At 44.7% G+C, this 10,188-nt stretch overlaps 1 protein-coding gene across 1 annotated transcript in view; it reads right to left on the bottom strand.

Moving 5' to 3' along the window:
- Positions 1 to 10,188, bottom strand: part of ADAMTS13 (ADAM metallopeptidase with thrombospondin type 1 motif 13) — a 21,117-nt gene that overhangs the window by 8,296 nt on the left and 2,633 nt on the right. The window contains 16 exon segments of the mRNA XM_035897662.1: positions 1,000 to 1,135; positions 1,562 to 1,743; positions 2,016 to 2,096; positions 2,782 to 2,902; positions 4,267 to 4,415; positions 4,641 to 4,767; positions 5,314 to 5,377; positions 5,495 to 5,646; positions 6,117 to 6,221; positions 6,862 to 7,012; positions 7,571 to 7,645; positions 7,647 to 7,703; positions 8,038 to 8,184; positions 8,979 to 9,103; positions 9,192 to 9,275; positions 10,051 to 10,184. Of these exon segments, the coding sequence (XP_035753555.1) occupies positions 1,000 to 1,135; positions 1,562 to 1,743; positions 2,016 to 2,096; positions 2,782 to 2,902; positions 4,267 to 4,415; positions 4,641 to 4,767; positions 5,314 to 5,377; positions 5,495 to 5,646; positions 6,117 to 6,221; positions 6,862 to 7,012; positions 7,571 to 7,645; positions 7,647 to 7,703; positions 8,038 to 8,184; positions 8,979 to 9,103; positions 9,192 to 9,275; positions 10,051 to 10,184 (1,890 nt within the window).

Raw genomic sequence — 10,188 nt, 5'->3', positions numbered from 1 at the left:
AGAGCACGACCCTGAGCAGCAAATGTCAAGAATCAATCAGCAATGTTATCTTTTCACTACCCTCCTTGTTTTCAAATAATGTCTATTGGTAAGGAGGGCCTGAGCATCGCTTTCAGCTCTCACGATGCAATTTCAGCTTGGATTCTCAACTTTCTGTTATTTTAAGTCCCAGCTTGCTCATTTTTTTGTTTGTGACTGTATTAGCTGGGAGGCCTTAGAGCATTTTGAGTTCTTTACTTCAGGGTTTCAGCAATCAGTTCACCTAGTGAATCTGCTGGAGATAAGCCCTGCAGATATAACTAGTTCTATAAATTGAATTCCATAAGTATTCATTAATGTATTTCCTAAATCCTTATCATAAGTCTTGAGAGTCTTGCCAGTGTCATCTGTATTATCTGGTAAACAAGATGTCAGACCGTCTACCGGAGTGATCTGTTACAATCTGCACTATGATTTCTTCAGGGAGACAGAAAGGATTAGCCATGGCACAGGAATAGAATTCTAAGAAGGAAGTTTTATAATTAGCTCTGAGGCTTTAGTTAGACACTAGATACCACTTTGGTCTCAGACTTTTGATGTTTAGCCCACTTCAAATTACAGTCTTCAATAACTTTGAAAAATCTGAGAAAATGATTTAGTCTTAAAACCAAGAGTTCAGTTAAAACCTATTTAAAAATCCTCTTCAAGATCAAACATTTTCAATATCATTTTGATGATTCAGCTCATTTGCTGATTTGCTAATTTAATTCAAAAGCTGTACCGCTCTTTTCTTTGGTTCATTTTAACACTGGTAACTGCAGCTCACTTTCAGCAATTTGTTTTTAAATTCAGTTCCGTTGTTTAATAAGGTTCTAACCAAGTATCTATCGCTGATGTCACATCTCTTTCAGTCAGCCCAGGAGAGCCCGTGGAGTGTAGGTCTGGGTGACTACCAGCCAGCCAAACTAGAAGTTTGCTCAGATCTCCGTAAAAAGTAAAGATTGAGTACTGCTGCCTCACCTTCCCCACAGGTCACTGAACATGGCCCCTGCTGAAGAATCCACATATATGTCAGATTCTCTTTGGGGACAAAGTAGCTGAAGGTGATGTCTGGGTTGGTGGCATTGCCATATTCTCTTGCATACCTTCGATAGACCTGGTGAAGGAAAAAGTTGTGGTCAATGCACATATCAACTTGGACTCATTTCTTAGGACAGAGATAAGAGAAGCTAGTCCCCTTTTTTTCCCACCCAGTCTTGAGCCTCAATGCTATGACTCTCAGTTCTTGCCCGATGCAGCCAGAGTACTCACCCTGTGAATTCTGTGCACAGGGCACTGAAAAAAAGATTAAGCCAAGCAAAAGGTTTATCTCTGTATGCTTTTCCCCACACAACCATCCCTCAGACCTGCAAAAAGCCTATAGGCAACCAACCCTCAACCCTTCCCAAGAAGAGCAACACCATCTCCACTGGCCTTGGACGCAAAGCCTACTACACCTGGATTCTGCACTACAGCAGAGCTACACAAACTTGGCTCGGTTACTTCTGACTGGCCCCTTTCCAACTCTGCTATTTTAATTTACCTGTATTTCAATTTCTTCTTGTGTTGGCCCATCCACATGGACTTCCTCCAAGCTTGGCAAGTTGTCCTTTGTGAGAAACACTTTGTATTTGATCTGGCTGTCCTCCAGAACTGACGGATAGGTGACATTCAGTGAGATTTTTCCTTTTCCAGCAACCACGTATTCTCCTTTAACCTTCACAGCTGGAGGAGCAAAAGCAGCAGTGAGGTTAAGAGATATGATGTGGTCACCAGGATCCCCTGGTGCCAGCAACTGCAGACTGCCCATTTGCTAGAAACCCATTTAATCTAAGTCAGGCATCCCAAAGAGCATGGCTTCTATCACTTCCCACTGGAGAGCATGCCACAAACAAATTGCATCATCGAGAACTTTCCTCCACAATTCCATTTTCTTGTTTTTACAAGGCTATTTTAGCCCTGCCTGTAGCCCCTCCCCTCCTTTTCATTCAACTCACCCAAATGTGTGAAAAGTGGTCTCCGATTGGTAACATGGACCAAGGTGGCATTATATGGCAGGGACAGAAATGTAACGTACTCTGGAAGGATGCAAAGAAGGAAGATATGGTCACCTTCCATTACTGTACCCCTGTTAAAAGCTGGGGATTACATATCAACCCCTCTTCACCTTACTAGCACACTATCCATTGAAGACAAGACTTACAGGCACCAACAAAGCTTAATTGCAGACAGGGGTTACATAGCTGATATTAAAAAAAATGATTCAACAGTGAAGGCCACCAGGCTAATTTCACACTGACCTTAGCTCTATCAGCTTGGCTTGAACATAGTGATGGAGAATATGGCAAACAAAACTGAACTGAATTCTGTGCTTGTTCTCATCTTTCTTTTGTTCTTTTTATGTTCTTTATCTATATGTGATACTGGAAGAATCAGATCTGTTCCCAAATGGATGTTTTAACATCTCAGGAAGCATCTGACACAGCCCCCAGCTCCTACTAATTTGCTGGTCTTCCCAGATGGTTACATTTCTGGTCCATGTCCAGAGAAGAAATATCACCAAAAAAGTCAGCTACCTCCCTGCTACAGATCTTAGCTGCCTTCTCTGTTGGCTACCCAAACTCCATCACCATATCCTCCATAAATAAAATCAAGCAGAAACAAGAAGTCACATACAGAAGATTCTGAACACTGAATATGCATACAAATATGCAGCATACAAACAGTACCATAATGTTGAGCCTGAGGGTGAGGACTACACACCTTTAGCTTTTCCTTCTGTGTAAGATCCACTCACTTTGGTGCAAGTGGTATTATCACCCCCACAGACCTTGCAGGAGTCCATTATCTTCTTGGAGTCCATCAGGCCATCGCACCCGAAGGCCTGAGCAAAGAGGAGAGTCTGTCAGGACTTGCCTACTCTAAGAAGAAAACAAGCGAATGAAAGCAACATTGCCTGAATTCCTGAAACCACCTTTTTCATTTGTAATTCAAATTTAGGAAGACAACATGGACAAAGATGCATTTGGACCTAGACCTACCACTGTGCAGCAGTATACAAAGCCAGAGATTGGAAAATCTTAGCTGAGAGCTAAGTTTCATTAAATTGTGTGACATTTTCTTTCCCATAAGAAGCAGCCCAGAAAGATTTCTCCCATGACCTAAAACAAAGGCTCTGCTCTCCCACTCTTCCATGAATTATTTCTGGAGGGGGGAGGAAAAAAAAAAAACAACCCCGGAGAACAGTAAACATGAATGGCAGGTTCTAAAGGAATCTTTAGCTCCCCAAATTCCAAACCCAAACCTAGCTCACATCCTTCAGCCTGGCCTTCAATCCCATGGAGCTCAGAAAAGAGATTCTGTTCTCACTCCCACGAACAAGACTAATTTACACAAAGCTACAGGAGGATCTCAGCAGGCTTAGCAGCAAAACATGTGCAACTGCTGAATTTATGCTAGGGGCACTCATCCCAGGCTTTGGATGCTGCCATAACATACATACTTATCACTGTTGCCAACAGAACAGCAGAAATCAGAACAGATTATGCCTACACCCTCTGCTGTTCATTAGGTGGAAATGCATTACAAAACGTTGTGAACACGAGGATAATGAGAAAAACATAAAATTCTAAAAGTGTATTCTGGGAATGTAAAGAAACAACAGAAAACATACAACCGGGTCAGAATTGAGAAGTTACTAAAACACAGAGAGCGCGGGGGAGTTATGTTCAAGTTCATCATGAAAGAATGCTTTTCTTACATCCAATCCAGAAAAAAAAAAATTTATACTTCAGTTTTGATTAGCAATATTGCAACAATCGATTTGTCGACTTACAATTCCCAGGTTTTACTCCTTATTTTACCACTGTGTATGTTCAAATCATGTAACTTTTCTCCAGAGTCAGCATTTTATAGGGTTATTTATACTGTGCAAACTGAACAGCTACTGATGTCTCCTCAGCCAACACATAAACCAACTGCTTCTTGGATTAGGGATGAATAGCCTTACGTACTTACTGCATAATTAGCAGAATGTCTTATCTAGAGGGCATTGGCATTGGATGCACAGACAGAACAGCAGATTTGTTGGACTCCATCCAATAAGCTAAGAACAAAACTCCCTTCTTTTGAGAAGAACTCGCTCTGCTGTTTGAGACACTGTGGTTTTTTCCCCTGCTCCTAGAGTAAGCCTCCTCCTTTGGGGCAGATTGCATGCCGGAGGTTCACCTGGATTCCCTAGTCACTTACTCTGCAGCTTCCCATTACACACAGATTGAAAGCCCCGTGGCGCTCAGAGTCATCCTGCTCACATCTGGTTCCATCTATGAAGCTGTCTTCGCGGCTTACCATGAATTCATTTTCAATGGCCCTGCACATGTGCTTGCATAGCATGTCCCCTGCAGGAGGCAGACGGAAGAAGAAAGGAGTTACTCTTTCAGAAAGGTACGTGGCTGACCATCAAGCGATGAGAAGAAGTCAAAAGGATCTGACAGAAAGAGTAGCCAGGTTTCACATGAAAACTAAAACAATCAGCGAAACGGCTTTTTGACTTCAAAGTACAGACAGGTCCCTGAGCGCTCCCCTTCACTTAAAGAAACCATGGTTTCTCAGTCTTTCCTTACCTTTGGCAAAGCCAACAGCAGAAGTCCAGGCATAAAAGGATGGCGCTTCTACAGTGACATACAGTGGCTTTAAATTTGTTGCTGCACATTGTTCAGCCATAAAGTCCTGCTGGGTCATCAAACAGGCCTACACCCCAGAGAGAATTGTATGGGTAATGAAAGGAGGTTACTGAGCACAGAATCCCCAGCAGCATTTTACCCACTAACTAAAGGCAGAAAGCAGCAGCTGGTACGTAAAACACCAAAACAACTGCAAATAAAGAAAACCACTTTAAAGGGAGGCTGTGGGATATGCAGAGAATTGTGTTTGGAAGCTGATATCTTTGCTATTTGTACAAAATAAATGGATAAGGAAAATAGGAACAATATAAGAGTGTCCCTCTGAAGAAAACTATCATTAAGTGAGTCAATATTTTCTCAATGTCTGTCCTGCTATGAAGGCAGAGAGAAAACGCTTCATTACACGTGCACAATGCTATTAAATAATACTGCTGTCTTCAGACACAGTGGAACAAATACCTCTCCTGTTGTCAGACAGATGGAGGCTGCCAGGTCTTTAGTCCTCCTTCCCAGAGCAGTCAGCTGTGAGAAGCACAGTCCCAAACCATACAAGCTCTCAAAGGGTTAAACAGCATTAAGGAAAAAGCTCAGAAGATGCGATGAGCTCCATTACCTGAGTATTGCACATCTCCACTTGGATGCTGGCGCCAGGGCATTCCTACCCCCCAAAAGCAGGCCTAGAAATGACAGAGGAACTCTTCAACAGAGGCAGGTTTGTCCCAAGCAAAGAGCAAGACTTGGACCCTATGGCCCCAAATCAGCCAAGAGGCACCGCAAACTCCCCCACCTCCTACCTGGGGTTGTTACAGAACCGCTGCCGTATCACAACTCCACCTCCGCAGCTGCGGGAGCAGGAGGAGAAGGGGCTCCAGATGGACCACTGCCCATGGACTACAGCCATGGGGTTCAGTTCTTCCAGAGAGCTGCACTGTCCCTTGGAGCACCACTAAGACCAAGAATATAGAAAATTGGCAGCAGCACCACAGTGAACCCAGCAGGGCTGGGATCTACAAGGGTGGCACAAGTCCCCATCTTTTTGCAGGCCAGGCTGTAACAGAGAATCCCAAGATGAATGAGGGACCTTCCCACAAGAACCTAGAAGAATCCCATTCCTACTTATGGTCTAACATGAGGTTGGGGTTAAAATAAAGAGCTGATAGGTCATTTCAAGTGGAAAACAAAGCCTTTGAGAAGAGCTCAGGTGTCAGGCTATAGAACTGCAAAGCAACTCCAGAGATACAGACAAGGTGGAAACACCAAGATCAGCTGGTACCAGTTTGCAACTGGAGTGTCTGGCCTTAGCTCACTAGCTGAGGGGCAGTGAGCACCATGTACCTTCCAGACACTGACAACGTGTTGCTGCCTACTGAGCTCCACAGCACCCACTTCTGACCATCAGCTCAGCAACCTCCTTACCTTATTGATTCCACACTCAGTACCATCCAAGAGGGGAACAAGAAGGCGAGTACAGCTGGATTTGTCTCCTGGTTGTACATGGCATGAGAGAACTTCACAGATGTCCTGGCGTGACAAGAAAATCAGGGAGTCACTTAGGCTCACCAACACAACAGTCCCCAAAACTGCTCCATATAAATGATGCCTGTCCCGGATGTTTACCCAACAATGCAAGCAAGTCCATTTCTCCTGCTACTGGGCAAAAGTTGTGGGCATGTCAAAAGACCATCACTGCCAGCAGTAATGCTAGATGATGATCAACTAAAGCAATTAAAGTTTCAACCACCTTAGTGCTTCCCCATTAACAAAACATGTCCAGATGGCAGCTATTAGCCACGCTGCATTTCTCAGGCATGAGGACTTGAGGAATAGCAGGGAAGCTGAAGGAATCCAATGAACAAGAGCTCCCTAAGACAGGACCCTGAGTAGGTGTACCCAGCACTAGCACCACCAGGCCCCTGTTTGGACAAAAGGCTCTGGGTACTGTGCAAATGTTAAAGGAGAATTATGTGGACGAAGGAGGTGATGGAGAGAAGGGAAGCATTTTAAAAGCCTTTGAAGGTTTGTTCTTTGCCAAGAAATTTGTGGCAGGAAAGCACCTTCCATCCCTTTATAACAAAAAAGCCCCCAGCTCCCTTTTCCTGAATTTTGGCTCCAGAACATTTCCCTGCTGCCCCTAAGCGAGACAGACAAACTTTCTACCTACAACATTGGTGTCAGCAAAGGTGCATGCTGTGGCCACACTCCCAAAGGCTATTTTACATTGCTCATCTGCTCCATAGTACAAGCCAGGCTTCCACCCAGGGATGCTGCCGTCCATGTCCGGCAGGTCATTTAAGCAGCTTGTTTGGCCTGTGCTGATAGAAACATATGAAATATCACTTTCCCAGCTGTGGGCAGTAAGGACAATGACATGTTTGCAAACTTGTGCTGAGTTTCATTCTGGGAGTTGGCTGTTGCTTTCCCAGACAACACATGCTTACTGTGGGCTGTGATGGATTTAGTCGCAGCAGCTGCCTGGAGATGCTCACAGTTCCCTGCTGCTGAAGTTAGAACAGAAACCCATTCCTGTTCTTCACCCAGCCAGCTCACAGCCCACAATGCTTATTTAAACCTCGATGCTCTGACATTTTAAATAAAATTTCCAGGCTGAGCTAGTGTCTGAGAAGTCCAACGCAGCCCAGGCATGTTAGTCACTAACCAAAGTAATTTCCAGCCACTTGAAGCAAAAACTGGGTTTAACCTCAGCAACAGATGCAAGTGCTAAGAAATGAACAAACCCCAAGCTTTTCACAGTTCCTCATTTTCCAAGAATTTTATTTTATTTAATTCCTTGTCTTTCCCTGCTCTCTCCTAAGCTCCCAGCACAGGGAACCACTCCCACACGGGCACACAGAACTCGACCATCCCCTTACCTGACAAAGGCCAGGAACTCTTCTCGGCTGCACTGAGACCAAGTGAGGTCAATGCTGTTGTGGCTTCCTGTTTTTTTTTATGAAACCACTGCTGCTGCACTGATTCCCCTCACCATCATGGGGGATTCCAAGACTGTAAGAGAAGCAGCACAGTGACCTGAGGAGAAGAAACCCAGAGGATGGGTTCCCTCAGAGCCTCTCTCCTCTAAGCAAGGACTGAGCTCCCTCTGCGGCCTTTCCTTCTACTGTTGTCACAAAGGTTTTCTCTCCTCTTTGCAGCTTCTAATTGTTACAGAGCATGCAGGAAGGCAAGAAATGCAAGGAACTCTTTCCAAACGTTTTGAATAACCTATGGGAAACCCCCTGTTACACCAAAAGATCCTTTTCCTTCTTCAGAAACCCTTAAACTGGGGAATATTTTTATTTGAATAAAACATAACGGGCCGCTCTGGGGCTTTCCTACTTACCTGTGCCCAATCTCATGGGCTATGGTGACTCCAAGGTCAAAACCAGTGTCCTGGGTAATAACACAGCTCCAGAAGGAGGAGCAGACTCCACCTAACTGAGTTACTCCACGTAGCTCTTTGTTCCCATCAGGTAACTCCAGGTCAAACCTAAAGTAGAAGAGGCAGATACAGAGGAAAGAGCAAAGAACCAGTGCAGCTAATCAAGTCAGGTCTCAACATTGAACTGAATTTATTGGCACCTTCCTGATCTAACATGGCCAGCTACCTAACATTTCTTTTGACACATGGAGCTCTCTGGGGCAAGATGGTAGCAGTAGGTCCCACAAACGCCCAGTGTTCAAAATTTGTGGTGATTCTACATTAAAAAATCCCCATGAGCCCAGACAAGCAGAACAGCATAAAATGATCTAATGCTGTTTGCAAAAGACAGAGCAGTATCATCATCTCATTGAAGAAAGAGCACCAAAACAAAGCCATTACACTCAAGAAAAGTTTGCCTTCAACAAATTTAACCAAGGCAATTCAGAGCAAGGAGCCTGAAAGTCAAACAAAATGTCTGAGTCAGAGTAGCACTAGAAATCTTCCATAGAAAACACCAGTAGGTTTTCACTTCCAGTTACCATTTGAGTTTTCAGCCCACAAAAAGCTGCAGTGGGTTTGGCTGTGCTGCTCTGGAAGCACACAATGTCTGCTCAAGCCTGGCTGGTCAGCGCTTGGGAACACCCCAGTTCCTTCAGAAACTGAAGAAACAGCACCTCTGACCAACTGCGTTACACGAAGGGCAGGAGAATCAACCCCAAACAGGCGAACCAACCCATTTCCAAAGGCTCTGTGATGCCCAACTGCTGGAAGACCCAGTGCCAATCAGTGTCACTGCGCTAATAGCTGGACATGCTCAGCCCTGTCTCCAGTCCCCTCCCAGGGCAGGGCAGCTTCAGTACCTGGTGACGTAGAGGACAATGTCAGCATGCTGGGGGTCAGAGTCATTCTGAGGGTTGACCTTCTTGCTCCACTCACAAACGCTGATCAGCGAGGAGGTGATATTTGTTGTGATGTTTACCTCTGCCTAGAGTGAAGGCACATGTTTGCACATTTCATACAGCTTTTAGCAACCCTTTGGACAATGCTTGAACACAGTCCTCCTCCCTGCTCACCTCTGGTTCTCTCAAAACAAGTATTTGCATAAGATGAACCCTGAAATGAGCACCCAGCGAGGCATCTCTCAGCAGCTCTGCCCCCTGTTAAGAGACAGAAAGGATTCAATAAAGGCAGCACCTCGGTGACTCCCACTGCCTGTTCCCAGGAACAGGGCTGCATTCACTACAAAGGTAACACACCTGGTAACCACAAGGGGCAACTCTAAAATCACCGAGAAGTACAACATTAAAGTGCGCACTAGGAATGTAAATAAATCTGTCAACAGATGATAACTGTTATTAGTCTTGTCAGATGCTCCGAAGCAGAAAGAAAAATTCGCACAGAAAACAGTTTCACAGCGTAGCAGAGCGAATGCTAAAGACTTTTTTGCAATATATACACATAGAAAATGCATAAACAAATTCATAATAATAGCAATGGCAGACATTTAGAGAAATCCTGTAATAGAAATAAAATGTTGAAAAGCAAAATGTAAGATTAATTCAGTGGATCTTGTTCAATCTCTCTGAAAGCAGCAGGGATTGGATCAAGGCTCCGGTGATAAAATTCCTGCTACTGTATCTGACATACAACAGTATTAGTAATGAAATGAAGAGCTACATTTTCTACATTGGCTTTAAGGCTGTAACTCCAAAGCTTCTAACATCCACTTCTCCTTGTACAAGGGAAAGCTTGCCATGCAGTGCCAGGAGAAGCAGAGAGGAATGCCCTGCACATAAGCAATGCTCTGTACTAGAAGCAGGTAACCACAAACACCCCTGAAAGTGCACTCGCAGAGGCTGGTCTGCCGTGACACAGCCTGTGACACTGTGAGCTCTCACACTGGGACAGCAATCCAAACAGAAAGCTACTCACGATGTTCAGGTTGGCAAGGATATATCGCTCCGTGTCCTCTCTGTGGTACAAGTAAACATCTGGACCTGCTACAACCATCAGCTCCAGATGTTTGACAGCTCCCTCAGCCCTCTTCTGCAGGCGAGAAGGAAACCGCCC

This window comes from Egretta garzetta, unplaced genomic scaffold, assembly GCF_000687185.1.
Source record: "Egretta garzetta isolate BGI_Z169 unplaced genomic scaffold, ASM68718v1 scaffold417, whole genome shotgun sequence".
Classification (NCBI taxonomy): Eukaryota; Metazoa; Chordata; class Aves; order Pelecaniformes; family Ardeidae; genus Egretta; species Egretta garzetta.
This window is presented reverse-complemented; position numbering and strand designations above follow the sequence as displayed.